The sequence below is a fragment of the Saccostrea echinata genome, unplaced genomic scaffold (genome assembly GCF_033153115.1).
Source record: "Saccostrea echinata isolate AGI-Se365-2 ecotype Australia unplaced genomic scaffold, CSIRO_AGI_Sech_v1 ptg000001l, whole genome shotgun sequence".
Classification (NCBI taxonomy): Eukaryota; Metazoa; Mollusca; class Bivalvia; order Ostreida; family Ostreidae; genus Saccostrea; species Saccostrea echinata.
The window spans coordinates 47706081-47717272 of NW_026889750.1; the positions used below are offsets into that span (position 1 = coordinate 47706081).

Consider the following 11192-nt stretch of genomic DNA (forward strand, 5'->3'; position numbering starts at 1 on the left):
TATTGGAAGAGTATTAAGAGGTCATATTTGACATAAGGTGAATCCGTATGTCATGATTCTATGTCATAGTTAATTGCATAAGGTCAACCAACTGAAAAGTGAATGTTCTTTAAGCCATGATATTTTGATGCTTGGACTGTGGATGGTCTTAATATTCGGACTCACACAAAAAAGGCATGTTACAACCTTCAACTAACTATTATAATTCTATATTGCCGTCATATTGTATTGTCATATTGCAAACCTTGTATTTACTGCCACCTGGTAAATTAAAAAATTACAAAATGACATTGCTTGAAGATTCAGGCCATTGGAATTCTTTTTAAAATTTTTATTTTTATTGTGGCGATAATTGTATACATTTACAGAGTGTGACCCTCTGAATTTATTGTCATCTTGTCAAGCTGATCATGGCACTAAATCATACTGCAATAGTGGTTTATCGAGTTTTCTCAGTATTTAATGCCCTGTTCACACGGAGAGTTTAATTCGAATTAAACGTAAGTTACTGCGAATTAAATTTGATCCGCGTTCACACAATTGCATATTACCTAGCGCATAGGGGGCTTTTTGTTCTAGCACATAAGCGATAAAGCGGAAGTAGGTTCAACACCGGACAAACAAGCTTGACACAGTTCATTGTTTTCACGTGTTCTGCGACGTATAATAATGCCCGTAAAACATTGCTGTTATGGCGATTGTAATAGCGACTCGAGATATATCGGACGGAAGTCAAACATGGATGGTGTAAAGTTTATTCCCTTCCCGAAACCGAAAACGCAGCTTGAAAAATGTCAACGTTGGGTCAGGCTGTGCGGAAGGAAATACTTCACTGTTGAGAGCATTCGGAAAGAGACCTATATTTGCTCAAAGCACTTCGTCGGAGGAAATGGGCCTTCGGATTCACATCCAGACCCGCTACCAGCAGTAAGTACAGAATTTGAGAGAAATTTGCTGTCGGCAAAGAAAAAACGAAAACCACCAACCTCAAGACCGTCACCTAAGAAGCGCCCTAGAAAGTGTTTGATTAATGACGAGGACGAATCTCAAGACAGCGCTGATTCATGCATTGAATCATTCATTTTAGAGACCGTTTCAAATGAGCATGATTATACCTGCTTAACTTCCAGTAGCACTAGTGTTGAACATGGACATGAAATATTTGAATCTACAAGTTATGTTCAGGCACCTGAGGTTGAGGAGATTTGGTTTGATGCAGCCAGTGAAGTTCCATGTCTAGCAGGTAACATTTAAATATACAATAAGATGACAAATTTTTTTCTCAACATATTTCGAAATAAGTGTAAATAAATTTTTTTTTTAATGATATTATAGGGGAAGAAGAAGTTACCACCACAACTTCTACTGATGCTCTTGTTCAGACAACATGTGTTTCAATGTCGGATGTTGGAACCCAGACATGTGTGCATTTCCAACATATTCACAAATATGCTGACGAGGAATTGATGGACAGAAACCAAATGAGTAGAAAGTTGTTTCTGTCATCAGTACTGCAGGATAGCAACAGCTGCAAATTTTACACAGGTACATGTATGTGCCACTGCATGTTTTAAAATTAAGGAAAATAGCACAAAATTTGGGTGCATATAAATTATGATCACATGCAAGTTTTTTTCTTTTAAATTCAATTACAGGCTTAAATCTGTCCATCTTCCTGTTCTTATTTCAATGGATTAGACCAAAAGCAGAAAAGCTGAACTACTGGAGGGGACAGGATACAACAGATTTCAAAGGAGTGAGTCCCCCCCCCCCCTCTTAAAAAATCGATTTAATTATGCTTTTCCATACGTTATAAGTAACTATAAATGTATTTCAATTTATATAAAAATATAAGTACTTGGTATTTTTTATTCTATTTAATCCAATTTTGTAGGCTCGGAAAGCTGGTCCAAAGAGGAAACTTTCACTGAGAGAAGAATTTGTGATCACTTTGGTTCGTCTTAAACGTGGGTTAGATGTAGAAGTGTTGGGTGATTTAGTTGGTATTCATCCATCGAGTATCAGTCGGATTTTCACAACATGGATAAATTTTTTGTATCTGGAGTTGAATTTTTTAATTTCATGGCCAAATAAAGAGCAGATAACAGCTAACTTACCAAAAGCATTCAAATATTTCCCAAAGACCAGATCAATTATAGACTGTACAGAATTTTTTATTCAGAAACCAAGTTTACCATCCTCGCAGAGAGTAACCTGGTCTAATTATAAACACCACAATACCCTGAAGGCACTTATCTCCATTTCTCCCACAGGATCATTTACTTTCATTTCTAAACTTTTCACTGGTAGTATTTCAGACCGACGTATTGTTGAGGAAAGTGGTTATCTTGAATATTTAGAACATGGAGATGATATTATGGCTGACCGTGGATTTTTAATACGAGATCTCTTAGCCAGAAGATCATGTACTCTGAATATACCGCCTTACTCTATGGGTAGACAGTTGAGCAGTAGAGCAGTGACAAAGACAAGACGGATTGCAAGTGCCCGGATTCATGTGGAGCGTGCCATTGGAAGGTTAAAAACATTTAAAATTTTACAAGGAACTATGCCTTTAAGACTACATCCTTTATTTGATCAAGTTTTGGGTGTTTGTGCCTGTATTTGCAATTTAGATTCAAAGTTAGTCAAATGAAATGTAAAATCAATCTGAAGCATGTTTAGTAATTATAAAATCAACATGATTTAATGATCATATAATTTATGAAATATGTACAATTGTATTGATCAACTCTTAAGTAATCTTTATATTTCATTATTTCATACATTCATGTATAATTGCAAATGAATTAATGCAAGCAGAGTTCAACTGTTAAGTCTATCATCAATTCAATCTTACATTTTAAAGTATATAATTATTTGCTCAAATACCAGGTATCTGACAATATAATAAATGAAAAACTGAAAAATTATGTATTAAGATGAAAAATATATAAAATAATATACAAGGAAAATATATTTGTTATTGTTTTAACAGCACAGGAAGAACATACATCTTGTGAAACAATACAAGTTTCTGTGCCATGCTAGAGAAAAAATTTTTATCAAAATGAACATGAGAGACATGAATTCCTTTCTGTGTGTATATAACCAGATCAGCATTTTCATAACCATAAAGACCTAACTGTCCCTGTATTTGTGCATAATATGCTGAATCTGGAGTTACAATCCAAGTCCCAGAGCTTTTGTCATAAATACATTTTGACTTGACTGCCACATCCTTTGGCTTTTCATTACGCATAGAATAAGGGCATTTTATTTCAACTATTTTTGGTGGGTGAGGAGGAATGCATTTACATGTGCATATGCCATCAACACTGCATCCAAGTACTGGAAACTCTTCACTTATAAGAAGCCCATTTTCTTTTACTCTCAGGCATCTGTGTTGGCGACGCCGTAATCTGAAGTACATGTCACGGGCCACATTTTCCTTTTCCCTTCCCCATTTTAATGGCGCGGGTAAGGCGTGATCTTCCATTCGATTTTCACCCATCAAGCTTCTCATAAATGATTTTGATGGTTCTTTTTTGTCATCGATATACTTGTTGGCTTGTTTAAAGTTTGAAGCTGTTAAAAGACCAACCCTCATCTCATACCATGCTTCATTTGTAGCTTGTCCTTGGGTATATTCATTAATGTTGGATATATCTTCTTTGGAATAGTTGATGGAATTATAAAAATCTTCAACGTCCATGTTTCCAGCATGGCTTTCCATGAATTTCTTTGCTTTGTAAGAAATAGATAGTTGATCGAGGTCTTGCAATTTTGGATCAGGATGACTTTTGTTTGGAAAATCCTCAGGGTTAATCAAAATATCAAGAGCCTGGGCATTTGCAGCTATCTAAAATGTACACGTTGTATATTATGTTGGGGGAAAAACAGATTGCAAGGAAATGATTTAATTGGAAGTACTTTTTTTTATTACTTATTAGCAAGTTGAACAAGTTCTGTTACTGTACAAATATATATATATATATATATATATATATATATATATATATATATATATATATATATATATATATATATATATGTATATATATATGATACCTCTTGTAATTTAAGGCCAAATTCCCTCTTTTCTTGATCTTGCATTGTTTGTCGTTTGTCCAATGGCCTTGGGTCAAACAAATCAATGTGGGGTTTCCCTGGTACATGTTGCTCTTCTTCACAAACATACCTGGCTTTCGTAACAGTAAGATGTCTTACTGGCAAGGAGATGTCATGCTTACGAGCTCTTTTTTTCCACTGGTTTTCCCCATCAGTGCATGACTTGGCCTGAAATGCCTCCAACTCATAAAGAGCTGCAGCTAGGTGTCTGCATGCCCCATCTGACCTACAAAATTAATGTATAATATTATAAATAGAATTCATTAAGTTTATCATAATTTTAATATTAGTTTAATACATAAGTATGAGAACTCCAAATATATGTATATTAACTTACCCTCCCAAACACTCACAATGCCCTGTGATAACATCACCATCTTCTTTATCAAGTGAAAACCACAATGAATAAAAATCTTTATTGAGATATGTTTTATCTCTCTGTGTTGGTTTCACTTTAGCTTTGAAAAGACAAATTTTATCAGTTTCCTGAAGCGGGTTAAACAACAGACTCTCTACATGTCCGTCATAAAATAATCGGTAGTCCTCAAAGGATTTGTAACCCTTCAGTTTTCGTCCATCGTAATCAGATTTGTTAAATATTAAATAATTAAAAACATCTATGAGTCCGAAATCTGGAATATGCGCAAAATCTGACGTATACCCATCCATTTTTAAAGGATCTTCATTTGGAAGGCCGGCTTTCTTCAGTTTTGATTGTATGTCATTATAAACAGAATCTCTACGAAAATCTGGGTCAACAGGTAAATCCAGCTGTTTAACAGCGATTGCGATCTCCCTCAAGGTGCGTTTGTTATAGCCCGACACCGTAACGCCCCTTGCTCGCAAATAATCTTGCAACTCAGGTAAACGACAGGTATTTAAACACAGTGACATTTCAATCGATTAGTATGTTCTGTCAAGCGAAACCACGTTTGTTTGTCCGGTGGAACTCTTCTGTGTTTTAAGAACGATAACTCTAAATGCTTGTTCAATGCAAGGGAAAGATAATTGGCAAACGGATTAGTAAATTAATGCGAAGTAAAATGATGCGAATTAAACTAATGCGAATTAAATTGCGTTCACACGACAGCTAATGCGAAGTAAACCTAATGCGAATTAAAATTTTATTTATGGCATTAGTTTAATTCGCATCATTTTACTTCGCATTAATTTACTGCGAATTAAACTCTCCGTGTGAACAGGGCATAAGGTTCATTGATTCTCTGATAAAAAAGACAACTCTTACTGGAGTAAATGACTATTATTCCTTTATAAAATTTTCAAAAGGCAATTTCTGTCAAAGTTTGCCCCGCAAGGTATGTTGAAATTATGTATATTCTAATTATAAATTTGATTTCTTTGGAAAATTATTAGAGCTATTTAAAGCAAATTTTTATTTGAGTGAAATTGAGAGATGATGAACCTTAACTTCAACAAAGAAAAATAAAATGGAGCACTCGGTCTTCCTTCATTCCTATTTGGCTCCAGCTTTCGCATTTGAACACTGATGTAGTAGTGGTCGCGATCTTGGTATATCTTAAATCGTTTTAAACCACTGTATATAACATTACCATACAAAGATTTTATTCAAAATATAAAATAATTATACAAGTATATACAGTTGTACTTTATACGGTATTTAATAAATACACTTTTGATATACATGTACTTATTTCTAATCTACAAAAGTCAATGTTGATAGACACTGTCTGTTTGATTTTTTGTACAGGTAACAATTAATGTACAAAATAATACAGAGTATAATTGTTTATCTCTGGATAACTGGCCCAACACCTCAAAGATCCCTGTCGTTTACTCTCTATCGTTGTTTCTGTCCAGAGTCCCTCGCCTTTCAATATGTAAACTCGGGCTTACCCTCCGGGGGCCCTTTCATGACTTTCTTTATAAATTCTACAAAGACAAAAAATAATCACTTTTAACGACACCAGGTCATGTTACGTGTTTCACAAAACGACGAAGTTTGTTTGTTTGTTTGTTTATTTATTCCTTAAGGCATATGGCTTATCAGATTACATAATCAGTAAAGTGGCATTTATAAACGTTTTATGCGTTATTATGTTCTCTTAGGTCTCGTTTTGTTTAAATACTATTGAATTTCATTTATTGACCTTTGTCCTTTTTATATGGTCCCTATAACCTTGACCTCTGACACCGACATCAACTTCAGAATGTATAATCCTGATATGTTATTCCTTTCTATCGATTTTCTTCTATATAATACAAACCCTATTGTAAAATCTACGACAGTAACCTATCAATTGTATTTATTAGATTCTTTATCGTTATCTCTAACGGCTGATCCTGGTATTACATTTGACCCATCTTCGCTAGCCAAATGTTTCTGATCCGTTATCTACAACATTTCCGACCGAAAATCTTGGCTAGCAAAGATGCATTTCACCCGGATGATGATTTTTTTTTTATCACATTTAATGTTTCCTCTGTATAAGCAAACCTTAACGTTTGACCCCTGTAGAGATCTCTGGCACTGACATTTGACCCTGACGATGACTTACCACCATATTTAATGCCTCTGTATACTCTTGACACTTAACCGCGGTTGAAATCTCTCTCAGAATGACGTTGACGTTCCCTCATATCTAATGTTTTCTCCGTATATAGCTTTGACATTTGACCCCGTTGAGATCTTCCTCTGTATAATCTTGACATTTGACCCTGTACAGATCTCTGACGATGACTTACCATCATATTTAATGTTTCCTCTGTATAATCTTGACATTTGATTCCCGTTGGGATCTCTCAAGGCTGACGTTGACATTCCCTCATTTTTTTTATTTTTTCCCCTGTAAAACCTTAAAATTTGACCCTGTACAGATCTTTGAGATTGACATTTGACCCTGACCATGACTTACGGGTCCTCATATTTAATATTTCACCTGTAAAACCTTAACATTTGTCTGAGATTGACATTTGACCCTGACCATGACTTACCCTCATATTTAATATTTCCCCTGTAAAACCTTGACATTTGTCTGAGATTGACATTTGACCCTGACCCTGACTTACCCTCATATTTAATATTTCCCCTGTAAAACCTTGACATTTATCTGAGTTTGATATTTGACCCTGACCCTGACTTACCCTCATATTTAATGTTTCCCTCGTAGTCCACATCCAGGTCGATGCTCTGTAAGATATCTTCCAGCTCCTCGTCCGTCAAACGGTCGCCTGCAAAGCAATCTCACACATTTGATTTACCAATCTAGTTTTGTCACAGAAGTATTTAGAAGACTGTTTTATATAAAAATATTATCAACATGTATCTTTACATTATGTGCATATTGATCCAGCCTAACACATTTATTTGTGTCCAGAAACAATAAGTACGTGTAACTGTTCTACAGAATACAAAAAAAGAAGAAAATTCATAAGGAACATTTTAACAGGGTTACTCTCTCTCTCTCTCTCTCTCTGAAAGCTAAAAAACAGCCGGAGATTCTAAGTAACAGGTACCCCCTAGTGATAAGACGAATCAGAGACCTTGCCCTCACTTACCCATTGATGTAAGGACGTGCCTTGCCTCACCCAGGGAGATATAGCCTTGTCCCTCCCTGTCGAAAGATTTGAATGCCTCCATGAACTCCTTGAAAGATCCGGTGTCCCTTTCTTTTACGACCTGTCGAACAATGGATAGAAACTGCTCCATGGTGTATTGTTTCTCTCCTACATCGGAAAGAAAGAGTTATAGCTAGTGGTGGGGATCAAACAGTAAAGAATTGTCAAAAGTACATTGTAGTGAACACGAGTAAAGAGGAATTGGTGTTTTTAGGGGGGCATTGGTTAAGATTCAAACTTATTCGTCGATATTTCACATTGAGGGTTGGGGTGGGATGGGGGTTAAGTTTTACCCGCTCTCGTTATAAGTACCTGTTCTCTTGGTTCCCCCATTTTTGTAGATAAGTGCATTTGTTGGGTTGAATCCACAACATCGAAGTAGGTCACCCAACTTTACGGCATCAATCAGTCCATCTCGACCGTCCCAAAAGTCAAACAAATCGAACACTTCTTTCATATCTGAAAAAGAGAAGTCGAACACGTTTAAAACTAATAATCAGAGAATAAACAAAATCTGAGTTCGACATATTCGGGAAAAAAGTCGCCATAGCACACTGCATCGAAAATAAATAAAGTACAAACACCTCAATGTTTTTTGTTTGTTTGTTTGTTTGCTTTTTGGTTGTTTTGTTTTGTTTTTGTTTGTTTTTGTTTGTTTTAATCTGACTCCAAACATGAAATTGCACATGGACAGAACATATATATAATTTTTATGTGAACGGTGAATGACAATTTGTTAAGTTGATACTTAACCTGTCTAAATGACTGATTAATTCATTTAATTATACTAGTATTCTTCACTAAAATAAGACAAAAATTCTTATTTGGATCCTCATGCATTAAATTTTTATTTATGCTGTGTATTTGAGGCGATGCTACTATGTTGAAAGAATTTTAAATATGCGAGGTATCTGATTAAATACATAAACTTTTAAAGTTGATTTAAACCTTTCATTTTCCGTCATGTTACATCGCAGTGAATCCAAGTTCTGATTTACTGCAGAGAGCGCGCGGTGTAGGAGTCTTATCAGATGCACGTTCTCCGCGCGGAGGCTAACTGGCTTGTTATGTAATAAGATGAAGAGCTTTCAGACAGAAAAGAATCTACCTTCTGAGGATTCTAAAAATTCTGTCAGTTTATTTTCATTCGTTAAAATTCATGTCAAGGCGATTTGCTTTTATTTTATATAAACTTTACTTTTTCGTTACATTTCTCCAGAAGTAGTTCCAGCTATATACATTTAAAAGAACTAAATTTTATTCATTGGAATTATTTAGGAATAGTGGGTTCAGCCTCTCCCCTTCATTGAGAGAGAGAGAGGGAGAGAGAGAGAGAGATCAATGTCTGAAAATTGTAAACGTCTTTTACTCCACGTGTTCTTTATTTCACGATTTTCTTTACGGGCACATTTCATGGTGGTTTTTAATTTCGCGGACACTATAAATTTTTCATTATTAATATAATTTAAAAGAAATATTCCTTAAAAACAAATAAAGTTACGTTGAATTATATATAATATTTTAGGAAATTAACTTTAAACAGCCTTTGTTATTTACGAATGCCGGATAGGCTCATTTTTGACAAGACAAAAAAAAAATATTTAACTCGTTATAACGAGATAACTATCTCGTTATAACGAGTTAATTTTTTTTATCCTGTCAAAAATAAGTCTATCCGGCTTACGTAGTTATTGACATGGCGTTTCCAAATGTCAGATTATCAATGCCAAGTTAGCTCCTTCACAATAGGCGCGGATCCCGGATTTTTTCCAGGACCCCCCCCCCCCACCCCTTCTAGATCAGCGCATGCATTAATATGGAAAATTAATATGGAAAATTATGTTTTGTAAGGTATATGGAAAGTATACTTGCATTTAGTGTATGAATATTGCAGTTATATATAGACAATATTCACGGTGGCATAATTAATGTTCGCGGAAAATGCTTTGATCGCGAACAAAGTGAAATTGAAACCATCGCGATATATATACATGTATTCCTCTTTTACAGCATATGTCGATCGCATGTTTTCTGGTAAAAAAAATTTCAAGTATATATTGTCAATCAATTTATGCAAGTGGACGACAGACGGACATAGCATTTTTCTTTCTACTTAATAAATATATCATTTTATTTGAAAGGATCAACTTTGCTATTACAAGAAATTAAACGCGCAATTTAAAAAAAAAATTATCAATGAAAGACAGTCAAATCATGTGATCGGTGTTTGAGAAGTTGTGTCCAAAGAGTAGAAATCGAGTGTTTCCTTTGTAGGTAGCCAAAAGGACAGACTGACCTTAGGCTATTCGAACGCACCCCCACCACGAAGATAAGTAACAGTTTCAAGACCAGGCTTACTTCGTTTGATTTTTAAAAGCAGAGATTTATTTAAGAAACGCTCTATTATTAAATAAGCGCGTCTTGTCTTTTAGATCAAGTCCATCTAAAAACTTCATAAACCGTGTTTACACTAGCATGTTTAAGTTCCCGCGAAATCAAAGAGCGTCTGGAGTCTGGTATTGCTGGAGGTACGTGACTGACCCCCGTCCCGGGGCCCCTGGTGGCAGGATGCGAGGGTTATCAGACCTTTTCTATCTAGTTTGTGAATGAAGAATTGGCATAAACATGTGTTCAGAATGTTTTATAAAGATACAGATCGGATGTTAAATATTACTCTAATTCATCCTTTGGCGGAAAAAAAAAATTCGCACGCAACCTCCTTCCTTACAAACGGGCGGGGGTGGGAGGGGGGACATTCCAGTATTAGTAAAAGTACATGCTCTATAAATAATAATGTTAATTCTAAAATCGTTATTTCGTTTCGTTCGGTTATTAAGTCTTCATTCGAGAATAAAAAAGTTGTTCTCAATCGCCAATTATCCCCCCCCCCCCCACCTTTTCCTTAAACAAAGGTGGAGGCGGGAGAAGCAAATGCAAAGCTACAGTGAAAAACATTAGCTCTATTCTTCACAAACTTCTCATAAAAATACTTGATTTTTTTTTCTTTAGAAAACGTTCTTTACACTTTCTTCGTTTTAATCTTTATTTTCTTAACGAACGATTTGTTAACATATTCGAATATTAAAACACAGTGAAAAGTTGACTAAATTAATTACCTTCAATATCGGGGAGATCAGTAGTCATCTTGTAGATAATAGCCTCTTTAATTCTGTCCACCGGTATCCCCTTCTTGCCTGGCGAGAGCTCCCTCTAAACTAACTGTGACGGAGGATAACAAGTTTCTCATGCAGAGAGGGTTCAAGATTGTAAATTACTCAACCAAGTTAAATTTTTCAAACGTTCAAAAAACACATCTGCTTCCAAATATCAACACTTAAAAGTCGGGCGGCGAGTTCTTACTTTTAAGTGCGTAGAAACCCTATTACATAACAGAAAAGAAACTTATTTCCAAACTACCCTTATGTCCTTTCATCCACATTGACGCTCTTTTTTTCATGGAATAT

The 11192-nt window shown here is 35.3% G+C and overlaps 4 protein-coding genes across 4 annotated transcripts; 1 reads left to right on the forward strand and 3 right to left on the reverse strand.

Moving 5' to 3' along the window:
* Nucleotides 1-554: 554 nt before the first annotated feature.
* LOC133193217 (uncharacterized) lies at nucleotides 555-2804 on the forward strand. Its single transcript, XM_061329183.1, has 4 exons — nucleotides 555-1243; nucleotides 1336-1545; nucleotides 1656-1756; nucleotides 1895-2804. Exons 1-4 carry the CDS (start codon nucleotides 670-672, stop codon nucleotides 2654-2656), a joined length of 1647 nt encoding a protein of 548 aa, XP_061185167.1. The 5' UTR covers nucleotides 555-669; the 3' UTR covers nucleotides 2657-2804.
* Nucleotides 2805-2983: 179 nt separating this feature from the next.
* Nucleotides 2984-4409, reverse strand: LOC133198019 (uncharacterized). The gene is made up of 2 exons (XM_061334172.1): nucleotides 4072-4409; nucleotides 2984-3862 (listed from the first exon to the last, which is right to left on the reverse strand). Exons 1-2 carry the CDS (start codon nucleotides 4114-4116, stop codon nucleotides 2984-2986), a joined length of 924 nt encoding a protein of 307 aa, XP_061190156.1. The 5' UTR covers nucleotides 4117-4409.
* LOC133198025 (uncharacterized) lies at nucleotides 4154-5025 on the reverse strand. Its single transcript, XM_061334186.1, has 3 exons — nucleotides 4469-5025; nucleotides 4202-4357; nucleotides 4154-4169 (listed from the first exon to the last, which is right to left on the reverse strand). The coding sequence occupies exons 1-3, from the start codon at nucleotides 5023-5025 to the stop codon at nucleotides 4154-4156; spliced, it is 729 nt and encodes a 242-aa protein (XP_061190170.1).
* A 668-nt stretch (nucleotides 5026-5693) lies between these two features.
* Nucleotides 5694-10970, reverse strand: LOC133193318 (myosin, essential light chain, adductor muscle-like). The gene is made up of 5 exons (XM_061329269.1): nucleotides 10845-10970; nucleotides 8041-8187; nucleotides 7669-7836; nucleotides 7255-7341; nucleotides 5694-6042 (listed from the first exon to the last, which is right to left on the reverse strand). Exons 1-5 carry the CDS (start codon nucleotides 10870-10872, stop codon nucleotides 5984-5986), a joined length of 489 nt encoding a protein of 162 aa, XP_061185253.1. The 5' UTR covers nucleotides 10873-10970; the 3' UTR covers nucleotides 5694-5983.
* Nucleotides 10971-11192: the final 222 nt, after the last annotated feature.

What these genes read in the sequence shown, in the direction of transcription:
- LOC133193217 (XM_061329183.1), top strand. Translation starts at nt 670, where the DNA reads ATGCCCGTAAAACATTGCTGTTATGGCGATTGTAATAGCGACTCGAGA. An exon ending in CAGCTGCAAATTTTACACAG is followed by an intron (nt 1,546 to 1,655) that starts GTACATGTATGT and finishes ATTCAATTACAG; the next exon opens with GCTTAAATCTGTCCATCTTC. An exon ending in ATACAACAGATTTCAAAGGA is followed by an intron (nt 1,757 to 1,894) that starts GTGAGTCCCCCC and finishes CCAATTTTGTAG; the next exon opens with GCTCGGAAAGCTGGTCCAAA.
- LOC133198019 (XM_061334172.1), bottom strand. Translation starts at nt 4,116, where the DNA reads ATGCAAGATCAAGAAAAGAGGGAATTTGGCCTTAAATTACAAGAG. An exon ending in TTGGCCTTAAATTACAAGAG is followed by an intron (nt 3,863 to 4,071) that starts GTATCATATATA and finishes TGTACATTTTAG; the next exon opens with ATAGCTGCAAATGCCCAGGC.
- LOC133198025 (XM_061334186.1), bottom strand. Translation starts at nt 5,025, where the DNA reads ATGTCACTGTGTTTAAATACCTGTCGTTTACCTGAGTTGCAAGATTAT. An exon ending in CATTGTGAGTGTTTGGGAGG is followed by an intron (nt 4,358 to 4,468) that starts GTAAGTTAATAT and finishes TTAATTTTGTAG; the next exon opens with GTCAGATGGGGCATGCAGAC.
- LOC133193318 (XM_061329269.1), bottom strand. Translation starts at nt 10,872, where the DNA reads ATGACTACTGATCTCCCCGATATTGAAG. An exon ending in TGATCTCCCCGATATTGAAG is followed by an intron (nt 8,188 to 10,844) that starts GTAATTAATTTA and finishes TCTCTTTTTCAG; the next exon opens with ATATGAAAGAAGTGTTCGAT. An exon ending in GGGAAACATTAAATATGAGG is followed by an intron (nt 6,043 to 7,254) that starts GTAAGTCAGGGT and finishes TTGTCTTTGTAG; the next exon opens with AATTTATAAAGAAAGTCATG.